The sequence below is a fragment of the Carcharhinus amblyrhynchos genome, chromosome 11 (assembly GCF_965287045.1).
Source record: "Carcharhinus amblyrhynchos chromosome 11, sCarAmb.v2.hapA, whole genome shotgun sequence".
Lineage (NCBI taxonomy): Eukaryota > Metazoa > Chordata > Chondrichthyes > Carcharhiniformes > Carcharhinidae > Carcharhinus > Carcharhinus amblyrhynchos.
Genome location: NC_137334.1, coordinates 88,276,527 through 88,289,995, shown reverse-complemented (window position 1 = coordinate 88,289,995; position 13,469 = coordinate 88,276,527). Strand labels below are relative to the sequence as shown.

Below are 13,469 nucleotides of genomic sequence, written 5' to 3'. Positions count from 1 at the left end.
TAGAAGGGTGTTCAACAAAATAGCCAAAGTTCTAGATTAGAACAAGCACTAACCTTTGAATTAGGAAGTTGAGAGACACAAGACCCATTCCAGAGCCTTGAACACACCAGCTACTTGCACACTGCACTGTCAGAGGTGTGAAATGGTGGCACAATGATTAGCACCACTGCCTCAAAGCACCAGGGAGTTGGGTTTGATTCCCAGCTTGGGTCACTGTCTGTTTGCACATTCTCCCCCATGTCTGTGTGGGTTTCCTTCGGGTTTCGTCCCACAGTCCAAAGATGTGTGGGTGAGGTGGATTGGCAGAATAAACAAACAAATGTTAAATTGCCCCTTAGTATCAGGGGACTAGCTGGGCAAATGTATGGAGGTAGGGCCTGGGTGAGATTGTGGTCAGTGCAGACCCAACATGCCAAATGGCCTCCTTCTGCACTGTAGGATTCTATGAAAGGTGCTCCTCTGAGACGAAGCCCTGCTTATCCTCTCAGATGGACTTAAGATTTCTCACGACACTATTTAAAGAAGAATATGGGCAGTTCCACCTGTGTACTGGCCGATATTCATACCTCAACCAAATCCTAACGTGGGATGGGAAATAAAGGGCAGCAGCCAGTGCTGTCTGTAACACACAAATGAATGAAAAAAATTAGAATGATAACTTCAAAAATAAATGGGGAGGCAATGGCCTAGTGGTATTATTGCTGGACTATTAATCCAGAAACCCAGCTAATGTAATGGGGACCGGGGTTTGAAGCCTGCTACAGCAGATTAGGGGGATTGAATATAAAAGTAGGGAGGTCTTGCTGCAACTGGACAGGGCACTGGTGAGGCCGCAGCTGGAGTACTGTGTGCAGTTTTGGTCACCGCACTTACGCAAGGATATTTTGGCCTTGGAGGGAGTGCAGAGGAGGTTCACTAGGCTGATACCGGAGTTGAGGGGGTTGAACTATGAGGAGAGGCTGAATAAACTAGGCTTGTACTCGTTAGAGTTTAGAAGAATGAGGGGAGATCTCATTGAGACGTATAAGATGATGAATGGGATGGATAGGATAGAGGTGGAGAGGCTCTTCCCGCTCAGAAAGGACAGTAGAACTAGAGGGCACAGCCTCAAGATAAGGGGGGGGCAGTTTAGAACAGAGTTGAGGAGGAACTTCTTCAAAGGGTGGTGAATCTCTGGAATTCTCTGCCCGTTGAAGTGGTGGAGGCTGCCTCGCTAAATATATTTAAGACGCGAGTAGATAGGTTTTTGATAGGCAAGGGGATTAAGGGTTATGGGGAGAAGGCGGGAAAGTGGAACTGAGCCACGACAGATCAGCCATGATCTTATTGAATGGCGGGGCAGGCTCGAAGGGCTAGATGGCCTACTCCTGCTCCTATTTCTTATGTTCTTATTGGATGGTGGAATTTGAATTCAATGAATAATACCTGGAATTCAGAATCTACAGATAATCATGAAACCATTGTCGGAAAAACCCATCTGGTTCACTAATGTCCTTTAGGGAAGGAAATCTGCCGTCCTTACCTGGGCTGGCGTACACATGACTCCAGAGCCACAGCAATGTGGTTGACTCTCAACTGCCCGCCAAGGGTAAACTACGGTTGGGCAACAAATGCTGACATGTCGGTAATGCCCATGTCCCATGAATGAATTAAAAAAACCTTCATTGACTGTAAAGTGCTCAAAGGCCCTCAAAGAAAGGCGCTATATTAATGCAAGTGTTTATTTTGTTACTTTTTATAGTTGCTGCTGCTGCCCAAGATGCACAAAAGAGTTGTAGCACACACTGTCATCAAGCTCCTGTCACTCGACATGTTTTGCTTTGAAAAATTGTTTTACCCTCCTGTTTCTTTTGTCGATAAAAAAAAGAAACAGGAGGGTAAAACAATTTTTCAAAGCAAAACATGTCGAGTGACAGGAGCTTGACGACAGAGTGTGCTACAACTCAAAGTGTGCTGCTTAGCCGCACTGATATGGGGAAGTGCCAAGCCAGGAAGACAGGAGGGAAAAAAAACAGGAAGAGCGACTGTAGCCCAGCAGCTGGTTTCAGAACAACACTTGCGGAAGTCATGCAGCAAGGCATCCATCTGCTGCTCCCTGTCAGAGGATGATCCGTGGCTTCGGGAGAAAGGGGCATGCAACAGTAAGCAAGATCCCAGAAAAAAATAACAAATGGCCTCGTTGGAAATACCTAACCCTCGTCACTTAAAGGACGCGGTTTCTGCTTACTTGTAATGCAACAACTCGATACCATTTTTCTTTGAGGCTGGTTCCACTTTCATCTTCTTGCACAGCTTCCTGCTCTCACTGTTCCTGTAAGAAGACAGCAGCATGATATGACTGCAAATTGGGGGAAGACACTCTTGTCTTTGGTTTCCATTGAAATTCCTCCCTCACAAAAAAAAACCAAAAGGTTCTTATACTGCAGAGCAACCTGCCAAGTGCTCTCATAAATTCAGCAGCAACAGATTAAACTAATATCTGGGCTTAATCTTTCTCACAGGTTGCCAGCAGGTAGCAGTCATATAAGCTTGCCTGGCAGAAGGAGCTCCGGTGACACAACAGCAAGACAATTGTCATTTTTGTTGGTAGTCAAGGGCAGGAGTCACAAATCAGAAGCAGTGATGCGGCAATTAATCAATATATCGGGAAACAATTTGGACAAAGCTACTTATCCAGCTTATAAAATGTTCACCTGCTGTACATCACAGCCCTTGTTTTGTTCCCCCCATTTCAAAAAACACCACACAAGCTCTTCCGATGACACAAGGGCACTAGCTTAAAAGGAGAACGCAATGAAGACAGGTGGGAAAAGGCACAAGTGGAACGTAAATGAAAGTACAGACTAGCTGGGCTGGAAGGCCTATTACTGTGCTGCAAATTACTGTGGAGGTGACAAAGAGAACTGACAGGTAGGAATTAAGCAAGCCTGCTTTTGGAAAACCAGAGCAAGAAATGCTAGCAGATTTTCATGCACTGTACCTGAAGGTGTTGTCAATTCAGATGTTTAACAGGAAAAAGCTACTTACTTCAGAATTAAATGAAAAAATTGAGGAAGGTGGGATATTAGGATTAAGACATTGATCGATTGCCACAGCTGACATGAATAGCTAAATAGCCTACTTTAGTCCCTAAATATGCTGTCCAAAGATAAACTTGAGTTATATACAGAGTAAACAAACAAATTAGGAGGAGTATGCCACCAGGAGTAAGCCTGGTCCAACATTCAGAAAGATCATGGCTGATCTGATTGTAACCTCAACTCTACATTCCCACCTACCCTCAATAATCTTGTTTATCAAGAATTTACCTGCCTCTACCTTAAAAATATTCAAAGATTAATCCTTCCACCATCTTCTGAAGAGCATTCCCTCAGAGAAAGAAAAAAATTCTCATCTTTGTCTCAGATGGATGACCTCATGTTTTCACATTGTGACCTCCTAGCTCTAGATTCTCCCAAAAGGAGAAAGATCCTTCTGACATCCACCCAGTCAAGTCGCTTCTTACTCTTCCAAATTCCAGCGGTTCCAAGCTCAGCCAGTCCAACCTTTCCTCATAAGAGGAGGCTCAATCACTGCTCAATGTTGAGTTTGTCAGCTTCGGCCAGAGTGGTACTGAGGGAGATACAAATGTCTTCAGTGCACCTGGCTGAAGGGGGATGGGATACAATGGCCGGTTCACATTCTTGATCATTATGTACTGGCCTCTTTGTGGCTGTGTCCACCACGCTCACTCAAATATCCTGCCAACCTTCACGCTTGAGGCTCAAGGATTACTCTCATAAGATATTAATGATTTTGGCATGAAGATAACCACTAAACAAAAGAATTGATTTGCATGACAAATTAAGTACTGCTCCCCGCCGTGCTGTACGAAGAACAAATTATCCTCTCTGTACAAGCTTAAAATGTAACTGTTGTCACTATTATCCCTGCTTCCCCACCCACTTTCCCACATCACTGGCAAATAAGCGTTGAACCTTTGTTGTGGTACATTTCCACTGACACAAATATCTCACTTATTATTCAATGAATTTGGAGTGTTACAGCTGGCAGATTATCTGACCACAAGAATGGCGGGGACGGAGGTAAAAAAAGAGAGGGGGAGTGAGGGATTGGCATCAGTGCCTTCGCTAATCTTTGCTTCACCCAATGTCCACAGATGCATTCCCAGCAAAGGGAACAGTCTCCAGAAACAAAGACTGTTACAAAGTATGTCGGAGGACCTGCCTCGCAAACGAGGTTAAAACTGGCCCTTCTGTTGCTCCAACTGTAGGTCATCTACCTGAAACATTAAGTCTCCAAAAAAGCTCTTGGATCAGCTAAGTTGTTTCAGATTTCCAGCCATGGCAGTATTTTACTTTTACTTAGCTACCCTGAACGTTGCTTTAGAAGCTAAATGACAAGAATAAAAAGAACAAAAAGGATTTGTGATATATTTGAATGCACGTCATCACCATCATTCAATGTGCTACAGCAATTCTTAACTTGTCAATCAAAAACCCTTCCGATTTTATACACTGTGCACATGCCCCAGTCACCTCAGTAAAAGAAAAACAGTTGAATGGAACATTGAAAATAAGAAATGGAATAGGAAGGGTAAATCTGAAACAAAACTTCAAATAAGGGAGAGGCAAGAGTTCAAACAGCCCTTAAGGCAGGCAAAGGATCTTCATACAAGGGCTGTTCAACTTAGGTATGGGTATGAAGGCAAACACTGTGGAATCATTTTAAATGCATAAGATGTTGTGGTGGGAGGACTGCAAGTTTGCTGTAGGAGGGCACAGGAGCTGGATGGGTTGATTGACTATTCATCTTGTGACCCAGTGCACAGTGAATCACAATAACTGCAGAACGGTGCCAACTCTTCACCTCTCTCATCCTTATTTTCCTACAATCTAGACGCACAAAGCTTTAGCTTGACATCAGCCACCCACAACTTTGTGATTTATCTCACATTCTCTCCTACTTGCCCGACTCTGTTAATATTCTGCATGATGAGTCCTGGTCTTTAGCTGACATTCTTAGTGATAAAATAAGTCTAGGGCATAGGTTGAACACTCGATGCTGGCATCAGTGTAAGCAAAGAACCACTTCATTGCTCTTTCAGGATACACTAATGGAAAGCAACCGCATCCATCTTTTACTGACGTTGAGCAAAGAGCACAGCTATGAGACGAGACTGGATCAGCTAGGATTGTTTTCCTTAGAACAGAGAAGGCTATGGAGAGATGTAATAGTGGTGTACAAAATAATGAGGGGGCTAGACAAGACAGACTTGTTTCTCCTAGCTGTGGGGTCAATTATTGGATGGCGTGGTGGCACAGTGGTTAGCATATTGCCTCACAGCGCCAGAGGCCCGCATTCAATTCCTGGATCGGGTCACTATCAGTGTGCATTCTCCCCATGTCCGTGTGCATTTCTTCTGGGTGCTCCAGTTTCCCCTCTCAGTCCGAAAGACATGTTGGTTAGGTGCATTGGCCGTGCTAAATTCTCCCTCAGTGCACCTGAACAGGCACTGCAATGTGGCAACTAGGGGATTTTCACAGTAACTTCATTGCCGTGTCAATACAAATCTACTGGAGACACTAATAAAAAAACTTTAGATTTAAAATGATTGGTAGAAGAATTTGAGGGGACATGGGAATAGGGGAGGCGATGGCCTAGTGTTATTATCGCTAGGCTATTAATCCAGAAACAACTAATGTTCTGGGGACCCGAGTTCGCATCCTGCCATGGCAAATTGCGGAAACTGAATATTAAAAAAAATCTGGAATCAAGACCAATGACCATGAAACCATTGTCGATTGTTGTAAGAACACACCTGGTTCACTAACGTCCTTTGGAGAAGGAAATCTGCCATCCTTACCTGTTCTTGTGGCTGACACAACTGTCCTCCAAAGGGCAACTAGGGATGGACAATAAATGCTGGCCAACCAGCGACACCTATGTCCCATGAGTGAATAACAATAAGAACTTATCCCAGGAGATGTGGGGGCCTGGAATTCATGGTCTAGTTTGTGACTGAAGTGCTTAGGTATCCAGATCTACATTTGAAGGGCTGTAACCTGCAAGGTTACGGACCATGTACTGGAAAGTAGGATTCAATTGAGCGGCTAGTTTCTTTTCTCTCTTTCTTGGCCAGTATCAACATGATGGGCTGAATGGCCTCTTTCCATACTGTAACCCTTCTGTGGTCCCTTTCCTAACTGCTCTGTGGTGGACCTACACCACAGGAACTGCAGAGGTTCAAGAAGACAGCCCCCATCATCACCTCCAGGGGAACTAGGGATGGGAAATAAATGCTGACCCTAACCAATGACACTCACATCCTATAAACAAATAATAAAAAATATGATAGAAATATGATAGAAATATGACATCCGCTTGTGAGTCATTGGATCAGCATGTTTATATTGTTAAAAATAGGGCAGACGCAGAAATTATTTCCTTTGATGGGCAGGGATGTTGAGGAGGGGTGTAAGCATCTTGGGTTGCTTTGACAGGTTAAAGCTGCTCTATAAATACCATTTAGGATAATCTTAAAATTGGGGCTAAGCCATTTGAGGGGGAAATTAGCAAGCATTCCTTCACACAAAGAGGACTGGAAAATCTGAAATACTCTCTTACAAAATGAATGAGGCGAGCGGAGCTTTTGAGATGGAGAACAATAGATATTTCTTGGGTGACGCTATTAAAGGGTAAGCAGCTAAGCAGGTAAATGGAAATCAGTCTCAAACTCCCTCGAATAGCAGGACAGACTCTAGAGTCTGAATGGTCAGCTCCTGTGTTCTCAACGGATGAGCATATACTAAATGTGCCTGGTGGAACAGGATAGGGGTCTGAAAGCTGGTTAGGGAGCCTGTCGACCCCTTTAAAACAAACGTGCAGCAAATAAATAAATCCAACAGCGGAAAATATTAGAGAAGAGATGGAGGCACGAGAATGAGTTAAATCAAAAAGATTTATTGCTGTTAAAAGATAAAATAACTTACCCACAATCTACCCAGGCAATGGTGCCCTGCCCCTTCACTGCTTCTGCCACGTCAGAGAGCAGTTTCAGTGGTCGTTCAGCAGTGGCAGCTATCACAGTAAGAAAGCAAACACGGGCATTAGTAAACATTGCTTATCACCCACCATTCTGCTGTGATCGGTCAATAGAAAGTACACTGAGCTCATGAACAAGCCCTTCAGCAATACCGCAGTTGTCATGTAATCACCCAACCAGGCACACACTGGCTGCCTGGAGATTGGTGAAATCTGCCAAACTTGCCTGCACCAGTGCAGTGTGACAATGGCTGAGCGCGGTGTTACAACATCTGGGGAAAGGGAAGGTAGACAAGGAAGTATCGCCTCCATAGCCATTCCCAAACAATGGTGGAATCCAGGAGCAGGCAATACTGGTTGCTTCACAGGTCAAGAGAACAGCATGCACGTGGACAGAAGCTAGATCAGTGCTGTGTGCACTCTCAAACTTCTGAACAGGACATCAAAGGCAGCAAAAAGCTGAGTTTACAGACCCAAGGAGGTCGCATTGCAGGGATCTCTGAGGAGCCAGTGAATCTTGGCTGCTGGAGCAGTAGACTAGCTACGTCTCTAGGGAGGCGGAACAACGTTAGAATTTGGGGAAAAGAAACAAAAAGGGAGTAAGCATGGAGCATGAGTCCTGGGAGGGTTATCACTATTTACCAACTCCAGCTAGAAGTGCAATAGTGAAAGGGGGAGGGGGACATGCCAAATGAGAATTGGACTTCACTCCAACGGCCTGCTCTTGGTCAAGTTGCTTGCTGTTAATTGACCAACCGAGCTCACATGTGAAGAATTTTGACATGTTGAAGGACCAGGCTGATTCTGGAATGGCAGGTCTGTCATACACGAGGAGAAGCTAAGTCAGTTAGGCTTATATTCATTGGAATTTAGAGGGGGCCAAGGGGGATCTCACAGAAACTTTGAAATATTAACAGAATTATAGGGTAGATTCAGAAAGAAATGTTCCCAATGGTGGGCGAGTCCAGAAGTAGGGGTCACAGCTTGAGGATGAGGGGTAAACCTTTTAGGTTGAGTTGAGGAGAAATTTCTTCACCCCAAAGGGTGGTGAATGTGTGGAATTCACTACCGCAGAATGTAGTTGAGGCCAAAACTTTCTGTGATTCCAAGAAGAAATTAGATATAGCTCTTGGGGCGAAAGGGATGTGTGGGGGGAGGAAGGATCCAGATATTGAATTAGATGATCAGCCACGATCAAAATGAATGGCGCAGCAGGCTTGAAGGGCCAAATGGCCTACTCCTGCTTCTAGTTTCTATATTCACCGGGTGCCACCACCACCCAACTCCAGGAATAGTTTGTCTTTTAAAAAAAAAATCAGTAACTAACCGCGAAAGCTGTTGGAATGTTGTGAAATGTCAACTTTCCATTTAATTTCTTCTATTTTAGTGCAACGTTATTTCACAGTAGTCAAAATTCTTCACACACCTGGTTGAACAATTTTATCTTTTCGGTATTTGCACAAGTACTGTCCAAGTATGAGCACCAAGTGACTCACATCGCACCTGGACTACAATTAGAGTGCTTCGGCTACGATATAATACATTAGCTCAAAACGTGCCATGAAATAGTATTATCTAAATTCATTCTTGAGGTGTGAGAGCCATTGGCCAGCCTGGCATTTCTCCACCCCTGGTCACCCTCTTCCTTCTCAGGCTGTTGCGTTTTTGCTTTGTGGTGTTCTGATACAACTGAGTGGCTTACTAGGTCATTCCAGAGGCCAGCTGAAAGTCAGTCACTTTAGCGTGGAGCTGGATTCAGATATAGGTCAGGCTGGGTGTTAAAAGACAGAAGGTGTCCTTCCCGAAGGACATTCGCAAACACAGTTGGCTTTCTACAACAACATAACAGCTTCATGTCACAGCTATTGATTTCTTTTTGTTTTGTCTTTAAAAGGTGTGCCTCCTTTTTCTTGATAGTATTCCAGTCAGGGATATACACTGTGCAGCTTCACAGGCAAATAGGCTGCACCTTCACAAAGCCTTAACTGCTGATTAAAATACAGCGCACAGAGCTGCGAGTAGGATTAAGGCAACGTGGGTGTGAAATTTCCATGTTTTAAAGACCAGCTGGAGATGATGCTTGTGCCGTCCAAATGTGGGTTGTTCCTGAAGAAGTTTAGTGAGCTACACAATGCTGGTGGTTACACACTATCACAGTGGTGGTGGGAACAGTTCGAGGTGATGGTTTTGACATGACATCAACTCATGTGAATAAACAAGGACTGTAACTGGAGGACAATATTAGACATGCTTGAATCTTGCTACAATTCTTTGAAGAGCCATCTTTTAAGGTGCCATATTTAATTCTGAAATTTGATTAACAATTAAAGATATTGTCCTTGGACTTGTCTGTCCCCCTTGGGTCCACTTTTCATTTAGGCCTCAATTTTCCTTTACAGTTTTCTGGCTCTCGTTGTTCACCCATCTCCCCATTGCTACTTCAGGGAATGGGGGACTGGTCTTCAGCCATCCCATGTTCAACTGAGAGCTCATTCAAAGAAGATGGACAAGGAAGGGCCTTCAATTACCATTTTCAATAAAAAAGGAGACGTATCACTTGGCAACACACCAAAGGTCACCCACGTCTAATAAAAAATGGTAACACATTGGGTGAGACAGAAGCAACAATTTGCACTTATATAATGGCCTTAATGCACCAAGATGCCCCAAGTGCTTCACAGCACCATTAGCAAACCAATGGTGACACAAGGTTATGTTGGGGTAGTGGCCAAAAGTTTGATCAAAAAGAGGTAGGTTTTAACCATTGTAAAGGAAGAGAGAAGCAGGGAGGGGAAAGGTTTAATTAAGCCAGCCGGAAGTCAGTCCCTTTGTTATGGAACTGGAGTTTCACATCGGCCAGGTTGGGTGTTGAGGTCACCAGACCCCCTTCCCAAAAGGGGAGGCGGCAAATAGAACAGCTTCTAATGATGGAATGATCAAAATAGGATATTAACAAGAGGTATAAAGTGGAGCAATGTAGATATTTTGGGGAATTGAAGGGCTGGTGAAGGTTACAAATATATAGAAGAATTGGAAAACGAGAAAGAGAATTATAAAATTTGAGGCACTGCTTAACTTGGGAGCCATTACAAGTCATGGAGTAGAGACGATAGGTAACAAGGAGCTGGTACAAGTTCAGATTTGGGTGGAAGAGTTTTAGATTAGTTTAAGATTATAAAGGATGGAAGATAAGAATCTCGACACATCTAAACTAAACCAGTGCAGAGTGAAGCGATGTTACAAAGATGGACGAGGGCAGCCTAATGTGGACATGAGCTGGTAGCTTATGTCAGGGTCAAATATAATACCAAGGTTGCAAACAGTTTGATTCGGCCTCAGACAGTTGCCAGGGACAGGGATAAAGTCAATAGACAGGGAACAGAGTTTGGGCAGGGACTGAAGACGATGGCTTTAGTATTTCTAATATCTAACTGGAGGAAGTTTCTACTCATCCAGTACTGGCCATCAAACAAGCTGTCTGACAGTGGAATGATTGAGAAGGTCATCAGTGTACATGCAGAGCCAGATTGCATGCTGTTGAATGAGGTCACCCATGCAGATAAGACATGATGTCACGATTCAGGTGAAATGGGGTGCGGTTTACAGGTCAGGGAGTACAAAGTAAAAGCTCCAGGTTATCGGACAAAGACGCAGAATCTGCTCACCTGATTTGGAGTATAGCACCAACACGTTGTTTCTGGTCCGTGTGAGTTTCTTTAGTTCTTTTTGGTCATCAATTTTCTCAATCAGCGGAGACACTTTAGCTGCCATTAGGCAAGTGGACAGGACCGTCTTGGGGAAGAAAACAGGTAAATCGGGCAGCTGGAAATAGGTGCACTCACACAGGATAATGCCTGCAATGGTTCCATTGATTTCCCATAAATCTTACATCAGCAGAGTTCCAGACCTTAAGCACAGAAGTAGATACAAGCCGCTTCCACTATAATTTCACATGACAGTATTTTGTTCAATACTGAAAATATTCGCCAAAAGACTAAAACTCCATTGCTGGAGAAACCATTTCGCTGTTCAAAAATAGCTCTCCTTATAAATCAGCATTTATAGTGGTTACGCAAAGTTAACTTGGCCTTTTAAAGGTTCAGCCTGGTGCCAGTTACCCTGAGATTTTTATGGGGTAAACCAATTAAACTAAATTAACCAAATTGCAGGACAAATCAAAAGAGCAACTTCTTAATGTACTCGATATTGAACAAAGGCTTAATGTTAATGGCCACCGGCTTTGCATCAACAACTAGCATTTTTGTAACACATGCCAATTATAGAATCCTACAGTGCAGAAAGAGGCCATTCGGCCCATCAAGCCTGTACTGACCACAATCCCAACCAGGCCCTATCCTCATAACCCCATGAATTTACCCTAGCTAGCCCCCCCGACACTAAGGGGCAATTCAGCATGGCCAATCCACTTAACCCGCACATCTTTGGAGTGTGAGGGGAAACTGGAACATCTGGAGGAAACCCTCACAGACATGGGGAAAATGCGTAAACTCCACACAGACAGTGACCCAAGCCGGGATTCGAACTCAGGACCCTGGTGCCGTGAGTCAGTAGTGCTAACACTGTGCCCAATGTAATAAATCGTTCCAAGGCATGTGATTGGGAGGCAGTGGTGTAATGGTATTGTCACTGGACTAGGATAATGCTCTGGGGAATCAAACTCCAAGGATAGAAAAGTTGTGGGATGGAATTCCAGAACTTAGAGCATACGCAAAGTCCAAAGATGTGAAAATTAGGTGGGTTGGCCATGCCAAATTGTCCCTTAGTGTCCAAAGATGTGTAAGTTAGGCAATTTGGCCATTGGTAAATGCATGGGTCTTCAAGAGTAGGGTGTGGGGTTGGGCTTTGGTAAGATTCAATGGGCTGAACGTACTCCTTCTGCACTGTACGGATCCTATGGTTGTTCTGCCTTTAATGTCTGAAGCCATGGCCCCCAGTGGTGGAGTAATTAAAATCAACCATGCACAAAAAGCTAAAATTGGAGCGGAGAGAGCTCTGAGGCTTGTAAGTCTGGGGAAGTGATGGCCTAGCGGTATTATCTCCGGGTTTAACATAACATAACATAAGAAATAGGAGCAGGAGTAGGCCAACTAGCCCTTCGAGCCTGCCCCGCCATTCAATAAGATCATGGCTGATCTGTCGTGGCTCAGTTCCAAATTCCCGCCCTCTCCCCATAACCCTTAATCCCCTCTCTTATCAAAAACCCATCAACCCGCGTCTTAAAAATATTTAGCGAGGCAGCCTCCACCACTTCAACGGGCAGAGAATTCCAGAGATTCACCACCCTTTGAGTGAAGAAGTTCCTCCTCAACTCCGTTCTAAACCGCCCCCCCTTTATCTTGAGGCTGTGCCCCCTAGTCCTACTATCCTTTCTGAGCGGGAAGAGTCTCTCCACCTCTATCCTATCCATCCCATTCATCATCTTATACGTCTCAATGAGATCTCCCCTCATTCTTCTAAACTCTAACGAGTACAAGCCTAATTTATTCAGCCTCTCCTCATAGCTCAACCCCCTCAACTCCGGCATCAGCCTAGTAAACCTCCTCTGCACTCCCTCCAAGGCCAAAATATCCTTGCGTAAGTACGGTGCCCAAAACTGCACACAGTACTCCAGCTGCGGCCTCACCAATGCCCTATACAGCCGCAGCAAGACCTCCCTACTTTTATATTCAATCCCCCTCGCGATGAAGGCCAGCATCCCATTCGCCTTCCTGACCACCTGCTGCACCTGCAGGCTGGGTTTTTGCGACTCATGCACAAGGACCCCGAGGTCCCTCTGCACCGTCGCCTGCTGCAGTTTTTCTCCACGTAAGTAATAATCCTTCCTACCATTATTCCTACCAAAGTGGACCACCAAAGTGGGTTTGAATCTCGTCACGGCAAAAGGTGGAATTTAAATTCAATAAAAGATATCTGGAATTACGAATCTACTGATGACCATGAAACCATTGTTGATTGTCATAAAAAACCCATGTGGCTCACTAATTTTCTTTAGGGAAGGAAATCTGACGTCGTTACCTGGTCTGGCCTACATGTGACTCCAAAGCCACAATTGCCCTCCAAGGGAGTTAGGAATGGGCAATAAATGCTGGCCAGCCAGCGATGCTCATGTCCCATGAATGAGTAAAAAAAAACATATTTGCAGAGATAGGGAGGAATAAGGTTGTGGGGGGATTTGGAAACAAGGATGAGAATTTTAAATGGAGGTGCTGCCAGGCCAGAAACCACACCATCAGCCAGAAAGCACAGGGGTGATACTGCAAGTTAAGAGTATGAGCAGCAGGTTAATATCGGATGGGAGATAGAGGCTGGACAGGAGAGCTTGGAATAGTTAAGTGCAGAGGTAACACACATGTGCATGAAGTTTCAACAGGGGAAGCTAAGGCAGGAGCAGAGTTGACCAATGT

At 44.5% G+C, this 13,469-nt stretch overlaps 1 protein-coding gene across 1 annotated transcript in view; it reads right to left on the bottom strand.

Annotated features, from left to right (window-relative positions):
• The window catches only part of pdia5 (protein disulfide isomerase family A, member 5), a 136,966-nt gene that overhangs the window by 103,839 nt on the left and 19,658 nt on the right, over positions 1-13,469 (bottom strand). Inside the window, exons 2-4 of the mRNA XM_080199513.1 lie at positions 10,710-10,836; positions 6,993-7,080; positions 2,228-2,311 (exon numbers count right to left, since the gene is read on the bottom strand). Coding sequence (XP_080055639.1) covers positions 2,228-2,311; positions 6,993-7,080; positions 10,710-10,836 — 299 coding nt within the window. The remainder of the gene's footprint in view (positions 1-2,227; positions 2,312-6,992; positions 7,081-10,709; positions 10,837-13,469) is intronic.